Source organism: Nyctereutes procyonoides, unplaced genomic scaffold (genome assembly GCF_905146905.1).
Source record: "Nyctereutes procyonoides isolate TBG_1078 unplaced genomic scaffold, NYPRO_anot_genome, whole genome shotgun sequence".
Classification (NCBI taxonomy): Eukaryota; Metazoa; Chordata; class Mammalia; order Carnivora; family Canidae; genus Nyctereutes; species Nyctereutes procyonoides.
This window is the reverse complement of record NW_026575052.1, coordinates 42,314,066-42,326,264: the sequence shown is the minus strand read 5'-3', so window position 1 is coordinate 42,326,264 and position 12,199 is coordinate 42,314,066. Positions and strand designations below refer to the sequence as shown.

General features: G+C 34.6%; 1 protein-coding gene across 4 annotated transcripts in view; it reads right to left on the bottom strand.

The window, feature by feature from the left end:
• Nucleotides 1–12,199, bottom strand: part of IL6ST (interleukin 6 cytokine family signal transducer) — a 52,680-nt gene that overhangs the window by 25,617 nt on the left and 14,864 nt on the right. For all 4 annotated transcript variants that reach the window (XM_055331709.1, XM_055331708.1, XM_055331710.1 and 1 more), the window contains 3 exons: nt 8,740–8,819; nt 3,034–3,339; nt 2,044–2,164 (listed from right to left, as the gene is read on the bottom strand). In XM_055331709.1, the coding sequence (XP_055187684.1) occupies nt 2,044–2,164; nt 3,034–3,339; nt 8,740–8,803 (491 nt within the window). In that variant the 5' untranslated portion in view covers nt 8,804–8,819. The remainder of the gene's footprint in view (nt 1–2,043; nt 2,165–3,033; nt 3,340–8,739; nt 8,820–12,199) is intronic.

The following is a 12,199-nucleotide window of genomic DNA, read 5'->3' as shown; positions in this document are numbered from 1 at the left end:
TTTTGAATACAGCACTCAAAGCACAAGCAAAAATAAAAATAGACAAGTAGAACTACATGAAACTAAAAATCCACATAGAAACCATCAACAAAGAGAAAAGGCAACCTACAGAATAGGAAAAAATATTTGGAAGCCCTAGACCTAATACGGGGTTAATATTCATAATATATTAAGAACTCATGCAACTAACAGCAAAAAACCAAATAACTCCAATAAATAATTGGCAAAAGACTTGAACAGACATTTCTCCAAAGATCTATGAAAGGGCAATAGGTACATGAAAAGACACTCAACATCACCTGTCATGGGAAGAATATTAATTAAAACCATAATGATGTATCACCTCAAGCCTGTTAGACTGGTCATCATGAAAAAGATAACAAATGTTGGTCTGCACGTGGAGCATAACGGTTCCCTTATGCTCTGTTGGTGAAACTGTAAAGTGCTATAGCCAGTATGAAAAACAGTATGGAAGATCCTAAAAATATTAAAAATACAGTGGCCATGATCCAGGAATTCCACTTCTGGGGAATACATTCAAATGAATCAAAACTGCTAACTCAAAAAGGTATCAGCACCACCACCACCACCTCCCCCACCGCAAGCCCCATTCATAGCAACATTACTTCCAACAGCCAAGACATGAAAACAACCTGAAGCGTCCATCATAAATGGATAAAAATGGATAAATGGATAAAAAAGTGGTAACATACAATATACTATTTATTCAGCCATAAAAAAATGAGGAAATCCTATATTTGCATTAACAGAGATATACTTTGAAGACATTATGCAAAGTGAAAGAAAAGAGAGCTACTGTATAATACATAGGAAAGATGTTAAGGGAATAAATCCTATGAGTTATAACAAAGAAAAAGTTTTCCCTTCTTTTTTTTATTATGTCTATACGAAAAGATGAATGTTAGATTAAACCTACTGTGGTAATCACTTCACAATTTAGGTAAATCAAACCACCATTCTCTATGCCTTTAAACTTATACAGTAATGTATATCAAGGATTTCACAATAAAACTAGAAAAGATAAAAATGACTGACAAAAATAGTAGATATACATTGTCTAATTGCTTATTACTCCACTTTAAATTGTGATAAAATATGGCGTGCACCTAAAAAAAAAAGGCAGCAAAAGGGGAGAAAAAAGAATCAAACACTATGTGGTGTTCCTGATTAGAAGTATACACCACCCCTATGAATTATTTTTGGGGAAAAAAAGGATCCCAAATCTGATCAAGTGTCTAGATCTAATAGCAATTTCTAGGAAAAAAAAAGAGAGGAGTATGTTAAACAATGTATAACTGTTACTTGAACAACTGAATTGTAAAGAAAAAGAAAGAGAAATGCATGGAGATTATTTAGATTTACATTATCAATTTGCAACGCATGGAGATTATTTAGACTGTGATTTGGTAACTTGTAAAAATATATACATATATTCATGATACGGCATAAGGAATAGAGTCAATAATATTTTAATAGTGTTATATGATGACAGAAGCTATGTTGTGGTATTGCCTAAGACATAGAAAAGTTGAATCATTACATTGTACAGCTGAAACTATTATAACATTGTCAACTACAGCCAAAGAAAAAAATTTAAAAATATGTATATACATCTATTCATGAAACATCTGAGGAAAGAGGAGTACTAAATGAAAATGCAACAATTAAAGTATCTTCAATTATATTTTGGTATAATGGTATATAGTTATGTGTTTTAAAAAAGTATCCCTATCTTTTAAGATATAAACTAAAATATTTATGGATGAGATGATATGGTGATATGATTTTCTTTAAGATAATTTGGGGTGGGGTATATAAGACTGGTCATGAGCGGATTGTTACTAAAGCTGGATGATGAACACATGGGAATTTATTATACTTTCTATTTTTATATGTTTCAGATGTTCTAAAATAAAAGCTTAAACAAAAATATGCATTTAATATTTCCACTTGAAGAAAAAGAAACTCCAGCACAAATTACTAACTTTATAAGTTTAACACACACAAAAATAAAAAACTTGCCATTCAGATTTTAAAGTGAAGTTTGTTTCCAGGTATGTTTCCCTTCCAGGATCCCACTGACACATCATTTTCTTTCCTTCATTCACAATGCAACTCAAATTTGTAGGTTTTTCTGGTGGCACTAAAAGGGAAAAATGAGCAATTTTCAAAAAGCTTTATATCCACAAATAATATGCAATTTATATACTACCCAAGACATTTGTAACCTAAATTAGATGAAAAAACCAAACATGAGCAAAACGTATGGACATAAAGAAAGATTAGTAATTAAAAACTTAATCTTTTCTATTTTTAGGTTAATACACATTTTCTGTAACTATCACTAACTAGCATGTTTCAAATTAATTTTCTACATAAAATCAGCTTTCATTTATAAGTAATAATATTTACTGATTCTCCATGAAGTGTATTTTAAAAAGTAATACTGCATGTTAGTAAGAGGCAATTAAATGGAAACGTATGATTCACTTATACTTCTCTTCCTATTGTTTTCTGAAACTCTGCTGGAGGAAAAGCAAATACCAAATTATGGTTTTGGGGATCCAAAAATTTGACAGTCCACTCTTGGATCATATTATTTATAATGACACAGAAGGACTTTGTCCAGTATTTATTCACTTTCTTCAGATAGTTGCTTTAAATGTGCATCTTCTCAGCAATTGAAGGATACTAAAAGTTACTATGAATACACTCAGAAGTTTCAATTTAACACTACTTTTTTGCAGGTCTCATGTAAAAACATTTTTCCAGAAAACTGACAGATACTTGGCTTTCAGGAAAGATACAAATCTTATGTTACTCTTCAGGCTTTCTGTATATTAGTGATGCAAATGGAGTCCTACTTCAAAACATATTTTTTTAAAACAAGTATGTACAAAAGCCAATGAACCAACAAATAAATGCATTACCTAAAGACCAACCAGACATTACAAACGCAATTCAGTAGTCAAAACAAAGTTTGAAATGAAACAAAAACAAAATAAAACTTACAGCCTGAAATTATTCTGATTCCATAAACATTCTGATCAATCTGTCCAAACGTACGAATGTTGCAAGTGAGTTGAATATTTAATAAAGATATATCTGTAAATGTGACACTAGATGCTGTTTTGTTTATGATGGTATATTGTTCTTTGGGAATAGTAACATGGTTTGTTTTCCAGAAAATATAATTAGCATTCACATGAAAATAATCCATACATTTTTCTTTTAGCACACAAACTGCAGTGAAATTAGAACCAAGTTGTACAATTGGAGATTCAGGTTTGATATAGCCACACGGATCCAGAAGTTCACCTGAAAAGGAACAAGAGAAAATATAAAAATGGACTGAATTATTCTGGTATAAAATGATACTTCATATCAATGCAGTCCCTCAATCTTCACTAAACTACCTCTGAAAGACAGGAAAAAAGAAATACACAGTGAAAAAATAATATGGCCAGAATTCAGTGCCTTGATTTGTAAAGAAATATACAAATTATAAGGCTGATGAAAAAAAATCTATCCTAGCTTTAGCCCTCTTTATAATATTCTAACTTCACTTTAAGGAAACACAGACTGTCTACAGCATGATTCATACTTACTCCACCACCAATCTGTTCCTGTCCCAGGGTCTAAATTAAACCCCCCCAGCAAACAGGCAGTGGTAGGCTCTGTTCCTCTCTGGTCCTGAATGCTGTTGGGTGTGGATGGGGCCAGGGAAGATATTATACATTGTTCATTTATCAAAATTCAGACAACAAAGGAAACAGCAAGGGAGCAACAAAAAAACATTAGAGGGATTCCTGGGTGGCGCAGCGGTTTGGCGCCTGCCTTTGGCCCAGGGCGTGATCCTGGAGACCCGGGATCGAATCCCACATCGGGCTCCCAGTGCATGGAGCCTGCTTCTCCCTCTGCCTGTGTCTCTGCCTCTCTCTCTCTGTGTGTGACTATCCTAAGTAAATAAAAATTAAAAAAAAAATACTTTAAAGAACAAGATGGCCAAATATATTAGTTTTAACAATAAATGAATGGGGTAAAATCCCATATTAAAAAACAAAAAATCAGCCTGTATAAAAAATAAGTATACCACAACTATATGCTTTAACTATCACCTAACTCCATGCTGATGATAACTAGATTCCTATCTCCAGCTCTAAGTTCCTACTGTTTTCAGTAACCTGTGAGACACATCTATCTGAGATAAGCCCTAAGTTCTTTAAGATGAACACATCTAAAGGGTGCCTAGGTGGCCCAGCTGGTTGAACATCCAACTTTTGGTTTTGACTCAGGCTGTCATCTCCTGGGTGGTCGGACTGAGCTCTACATCAGGCTCTGTGCTCAGTGGGAAGTCTGTTTGAGATTCCCCCTTTGCCCCTCCCCTCACTCACCCATCCACTCTCAAATATTAAAAAAAAAAAAAAAAAAAAAAAGGATAAATACTTTTAAAACTACAAGCATCACAGTCCCTTTCAAACTTATTCTTATTTCTCTACCTCTGCTAACAGCACTATTTATATCCAGTCACCTAGGCCAGATATCTTGTAGTCACCTTCTACATCTCTTCCAACTTCCAACTTAACAATATCACTTGAAATCTTGTTGGTTCTATATTCTTAATATGTCTATCAACTTCTTTACCCCCAACCATATTTTGCCTACTGAAGTTCAAGCCATTATATTGCAGTCTGACCTCCTTCCAGTTTACCCTATATACTGCTATCAGAGTTACTGTTCAAAATGATCATGCCATTTCCTATTTGAATTATTTTAAATTATTTAATGGCTACCTACTATCATCAAGATAAAATCCTAAGTACTTGGCATGATTCTAGTCTCACTGCCCAGAAGCATAAGGCAGCTTTCCCTAGCGAACCCTATTTGCCGATGGGTTCTTCGGTGATTACCCATTCTAACTGAGGTTCGGTTTTTTCACTTGGAAAATGAAGTTAATAAAAGCTATCTTAAAGAGTTTTGAGATTAAAAATTACTTATGTAAAGCATCTATAACAATGCCTGGTATTCAGCAGTCTACCAATAATAAATGGTAGCCTATCATCATTATTATTACTCTCCAGAGACAATCAAGTCACACTGACTGGGTCTGGAAGGTTCTCTCAAAATCAGCAGGAAGAATTAAAAACAGTTTTTTAGGTCAAAACTATACTCTCAAATGGAATCCCAGAACCTCTCATAAAACCTATAATGCCCAAAGTAGGAATGTGTATTTCTCGGTTTCAAAACTTATGGGCTGTTTATATGACCTTACTATTATTTATATATGTCTACACTAAATCCCAGTGTACATATTACTCTACACAGCCAAATGTATGCAACTTCATCTTATGGTATACTAATAAGTTACCCTGTAATACTGAGTCAGTCCTTACAACTCCCTAGACCTCACTTTATTCCTTGGTAAAATCACTCCTGTGATTTAGAGAAAGTAATAAGGAACAGTAAATATGAAATATAGTTTAAAATACTAAAGAACATAAGATGTAACTACAGACTTAGTCATTTTTAATCACACAGAATAAGAGAAATACTAGAAATGAGCAAATGTTCCAAAGTGAAACATAGGCTCATTAATCATCCTATGCCAAATTTATCTAATTTTTACAGGGCTACCAGGCTATTTGAGATTAAATTATAAAAAGGGCATTTTAATTTTATTGATTGATTTATTCATGAGACACACACACACACACACACACACACACACACAGAGAGAGAGAGAGAGAGAGAGGCAAAGACATAAGGCAGAGTTCTTGAAGAAGCAGGCTCCATGCAGGGAGCCTGATGTGGGACTCAATCCTAGAACTCCAGGATTTCACCCTGAGCCAAAGGCAGACGCTTAACCACTAAGCCACCCAGGCGTCCTGAGAGCATTTTAATTTTAAAAAAGCATTTGATAAAGTTAGTTGGGGTAATTATTCAGACAAGATGAAGAAATACAGGTTAGTATATACCATAACAGATAACAGCTAAACATTACAAAACTGCTGATATCTGGCTGTCCTTGATCTACAAAAATAGAAATTTCATGGGTTTCGGATGCCTGGGTGGCTCAGGGGTTGAGTGCCTGCCAATGGCTCAGGGCGTGATCCTGAAGCCCCCAGACTGAGTCCTGCATCTGGCTTCCTATGGGGAGCCTGCTTCTCCCTCCACCTATGTCTCTGCCTCTCTCTGTGTCTCTCATGAATGAATGAATGAATGAATGAATGAATGAATGAATAAATCCTTAAAAAAAAGAAATTTCATAGGTTCAAACTAAGAGATTCTTAATTGGTTGATAACTCATATATAAAAAATACTACCAAAAAAAGTCAGAGAGATCTTAAGTAGAATATGCTGAAGTCCTTGCAGTAGACTATATTTTCCAAACATGGTCATACCTATGTATTTACCCCATACCACATGCTCTTCTTACAATGTGACCGATACCCCCAACACAAAGAAATAGGGTCAATATTCCCCTTCTGCCCTCAGATCTGTGTGGGTGCTTATGTCTGCCTCAGCCAATGGAATGTGCTATGTGACTAGCCAGACTATGAAAAGAACACAACTTTCGACTACCGTTCTTTTTCTCTTGGGACATTTGTCCTTGGAACCTACCAACGTTACAGGGAAGCCAAGGCCACAAGGGGAGACCACATATAGTGTTCTGGCCAACAAGCCTAGCAAAGCCCTCAGCCTACAGCCAGCATCAATACTAGACATGTAAATGAATGTGCCTTCAGATAATTCTAGTCACCAATCTCCGAATATTCCAGCTGAGGCCTCGGACATCACAAAGCAAAGATGAAACAGTCCAGTTGTGCCCAACTTTATTTCTGACACACACAAACCCTGAGAAATAATTACTGTCATTTTAAGCCATGAAGTTTTTGAGTAATTTCTGAGGCAGCAATAATGTAGTCCTGCTATTCTGAACATGTTTTTAACAATTCGGCAGAAAACAGACACATATACACACACACATATCAAATTAGCAAAGGACAAGACTATGAAGAATTGCCAACACTTTGGACGGTAATACTAGAATTAAAATTATTTTAAAAGATTAGACCAACAGGCCAAAACTAATATAATGAAACTTGCTAGAGAGGATAATATCTCTTACTCAAGCTGAGATTAAATAAACATACAGTAAGGGAGAAATGGCTTAAAAGTAATCCATGTGAAAACCTAAGAATTTTCACTGACCAGTAGCTTACCATGAAAACTATGGTCTATCTTAGCTGGCAAAAACTATGCTGATTAAATAAAAATGATGTTCAGATCAAAGTAAATAATAAAATCACTATATTCAGACCATGTCCAGTTCTGGTATATTAAATTCACTTTTTTCTTAAGTGCATTTTATTCAAACCTCAATAATAATCATATAATTACTATCCTTTTTATAATGTTTACTGTGGGCCAGGCACTGTCCAGATGTCTTCAGTATAGTAACTCATATAGTTTTCACAATATCCATAGGAGTCAGGAACCATTATTATCTCCATCTTATAGATCAGGGAACTGACACAAATCAAGCAACTGGCCTAGTCCTACAGCTGGTAAGTGTGAGAGGTGTGATGGTCTATTTCAAATGGGCTATGGGCAACCAAGAGAAGAATCAGGAAGGGTAATCAGCATATATAGAGTTAGAAGTCAAGTCCTATAAAGAATAATTAGGACACTGGGTAAGTTTAGTTTGGGCAGGAGATGCCTCAGAGACACATGAAAGCAGTCCTTCGATATTTTTCAAGAGCTGAACAGTGGGAAGAGAAAGTGGGACTACTCTAGAATTAAGGATAATGGGAAAAAATTACAAGAAGGAAAATTTGGGCTCAAGAATGAGGAAAAAATTTCTAAATAACAAAACTTTTCAAAATATGTGTAATGACAGTATAACCACTTTGTTCATTTTTTTATGGAGTTTTGTATATTCATTGTTCCTTGATTCTTACTTTTTTTTTGCCATTTGAAGACTTTTGGCATCAGTATATTTCTTTTTTATGTTCTTTTGTGTATTTTGCCATAGATTTTTGTCTTGCAGTTATCATAAGGCTTACATAAAATATATTAAAATTATACCACCCTAAAAAAAAAAAAAAAAAAAAAAACTTTTCAAAATAAGTTTTATGTCACTTAAAGTGTTCAAAAAGAAGCTGCGTTCCCGGATTTAGAAAGGGTGATTTATGGCAGTGCTTTTCAAACTATCTGTGATGAAAGATCAGTTTGGTTTTTTATCCTCAATCTTTCACAGACTTATACTTTCGCTCTATACCATGTTTGATGAGGTAAGTCCAATGATCACATGCTTGGATGTCACCGCTATGTCAAACTGTTAAGAGTTTCTAAACATTTATTCTTAATTTCTGTACTTATCTCATTGTGAACTAGTAACAAAGGCATCAGGCTGTGGATCAGTCTGAGCAGTACTGCTTCAGACCTTTTATTCAGCTAAAGGTGTCACTGAACACTGAACAGCCATTAAAAAAACGAAGCGCTAAAGGTTAACAGATTTTCTCCTATATATTAAACAACAACCAAAAAACCAACAACGTATTTTCCCCCTCCCACCTTAAAGTTATTGTTAGTATACCTAGACAGAATTTAGGATTACTGGGTGACTTTTCGTGTCAAATTATAATTATATAATTACATAAAAATATATAAACCTAATTTGTGAGGTTGGGAGGTAGGGTATTTCATGAGCCTTACCTACAGATTCAGTGGTGAAGAAAATAAACAATGCTTGCACTATCCAAATCTTCAATGTCAACATCTTGCAGTAGATATTTCTGTAAAAGACACATGTAATATTATTTTTATTAATTTTTCTCTTATTACACAAAGTAAGTAAAGACTCGATTTCTAAAGCTTTTGTTTCCATTGTATAAGCTGTCTTCTAAAAGGTGGTAAAATTTTAGAGAATGCAGAAAACACATTTAACTCTTCAGAATATTTTTCTTTATTCCCACTGGAATTATGGTTACATAAAATAGTGATGAAACACAACTTATATTCTAAGGTTAATTAAAAGAGCAATCCTGTTTCTTTATCATGTGAGGACTTATGCTATTAGCAAGTAATTCAGAGAGACAAATTTCTTTTAGTAGGCAAAACCTACCAAAAGCAACCTCAAAAGCTACTTGCCAAAATGTAAAAAAAAAAAAAAAGTTTGTAATTCATACCATGACCAAAAAATCCCATCATATGAAGAATGCCTACAAATCACTAAAAAACTCCAACACCTAAGAGAAAAACCAGCAAGATGAGCTGAATAGGCAATTAATAGAAAAGGAAATACAAATAATTTAAACATATGGATTGATACTTTCAACTCTACTCATAATGAAAGATGCAAATTAAAACTACCCCAGAAAGGAATGCAAGAGGATACAAACACTTTGGAAAACAATTTGGCAGTTCTTTACCAAGTTAAATGAACATAATAATAAGCTGCAAGAATGTATTCAAGAGAACTAAAAAAAACATGTCCACATGAAGACTTATACTCAAATGTTCACAGCAGCTTTATTCATCATAGTTCCAAACTATAAGCAACTAAAATGTCTTTTAACTGGAGAAAGAATAAACAAATGCTCAATATCCAAACAATAACATCCATATAGTAGAATACCACTCAGCAATAAAAGGGAATGACCTAGTGATACATGCAAGGGCATGAATGAATCTCCAAAGCATTAAGCTGAATGAAGGAAGCCATGCATAAAAGGCTATGTATTATATAATTCCATTTATGGGATATTCGATAAATGACACAACCAGGGTGACAGAAAGCAGATCAGGGGCTGGCTGGGGCTGAAGTGGAGAAGGGAAATAAATGTAAAAAGGTACAAAAGAACTTTCTAAGGGTGGTAAGAATGTTCTATGACCTCATTGTGGCAGTGATAAAACTCTATAAATATTTGTCAAAATTCACTGAATTTTATCAAGAATTGTGAAAGCACTGAGATTTTACCCTATTTGCAAGCTAACAATTTAGCCTGCTCGTTCCATGGATATTGGCCGAAGACACAAGACTCTTGTGTCAGAGACAGAGTACTTTATCACTCATACCAGGAGCAGCATTTTCATAGTATTAGCATTTTCTTGTGCTGGCTGCCTGGGCCCCATTTCTGACAAAGCGCTGTGAAGAGAGACTGGTAACACCTGTAAACCCAGTGGGTCATGTTACAGGGATGAAGACTGAGCTTAGGAAACCAGGCCTTTTAAAATGGGCATAAGCATGTCTGTCTTTTACTCTAGAGAGAGACATTATCTCTATTTTCTAAGCCTCTAAGAAAATCTTCAAAAGCCCTATGAGGAATTGTTCCCTAAAAACTGCACACTAAAAATGATAGATTTTATTCTTTATAAATTAAATGCTAATTAGATTAGATATTAAATCAACCAAATCTACCCAAAGTATGGAGTCAAAATAAATGAGTGCTTCACTCCTCCAAAAGACATGTACAAGAATGTACATACAAATTTTATTTCTAAGTACTGAAAAGTAGAAGCAACCAAAACCACAAATATAGTAAAACAGAAAAATTCAAGTAACTCAATTGCAGCAATGAAAATGAACTACAGGTACTTACAACATGACTGAATTTCATATATAATAGAGAAGAAAGAAATGAGACACAAAAAAATTATACATGATTCCCTCTATATAAAGTTCAAAATCAGGCAAATGTCATCTGTGGTGATAGAGATCAGAACAGTGGTTATCTTTTTGGGGGGTTGGGGAAGAGGGCAGAAGGGAGCCTTCTGGGACGCTGGACATGTTCTATACTTTGAACTAAATAGTGATTAAAACTTACTGTGATTGGGATGCCTGAGTGGCTCAGTGGTCAAGCATCTGCCTTCAGCTCAGGGTGTGATCCCAGGGTCCTGGGACTGAGTTCTGCATCGAGTTCCCCACAGGGAGCTTGCTTCTCCCTCTGTCTATGTCTTTTACCCTCTCACTGTGTCTCTCATGAATAAATAAATAAAACCTTAAAAAAACCCAAACTTACTGAGCTGTAAACTTGTGATCTGTGGACTTTATTGTATGTTAAGTTGTACTTAGTAAAAACACTAAACAAACAAAACAAAAACTACCCCAGTATCATTTCTAGTTTTGGCAAAAATATAAAAACTAAAAAATTATCAACACAGTATTATGAGACTATGACATAAAGGCATTCTTATACACTGCACAGTATGGTGTAAAATGGCATAACTTTCCCAACAAACTGTGGGAATTTAAAAGTGAATTTCATTGTTTGTAAATTAAAACTCAATTATAAACAAAGAACTACCCAGACAAGGTTTATGTCCAGTTTTACATTATCAATCAAAATTAAAATATATATACACATTTGAATCCAATGATTCTACTTCTAGTATTTTATCCTATAGATATGAGCAAAACAATACATACAAGGTTATTCACTACAGCACTGTTTTTTTTTTTTTAAAGATTTTATTTATTCATTTGAGAGAGAGAGAAAGCACAAGCACAGGGAGGGGCAAAGGGAAAGGCAGAGGAAGAAGCAGGCTCCCCACTGAGCAGAGAGCTTGATCCTGTGACCCTGGGATCATGACCTCAACCGAAGACAGACACTTAACTGACTGAGCCACCCAGGCGCCCCCGTAGCATTGTTTTTAATAATAAAAGGTTGACACGTGAATAGGGGACCAGTTAAATTATGGTATATCCAAGTATAGCATACGTGTAGCTACAAAAAAACTGATGAAGCTCTAGATCTCTACCTAGAGGTGTGTAATGATATCTAAAATAAAATATTATTAAGGCAGAGAATAGTATATTTGTTATTTGGGGGGAGAAGCCCAAAAGGAGATAAAACATACACTCATTTCCTTATATAAGCATAAAATACCTCTAGCAGGATAAAAATAAAGACTGGTTGCCACTGGATGAGATGCCAGGGTAGAAGGGAAATCCTCTACATATACTCTTTGCATCTTTCCAATGTTGTACCCTGTGACTTCAGTACTTAGTCAAACCTAAATTTAAATTAAAAAATACTTGAGATGTAACTTCTTTAGTACTTTACAAAACTATGAACTTCTTGATGAGGGCTTCACAGTACTACATCTGGAATATGGTATTCTTTTATTAAATATCAATACTAACTTGACCCGCTAACCATGCAACAATCACTCT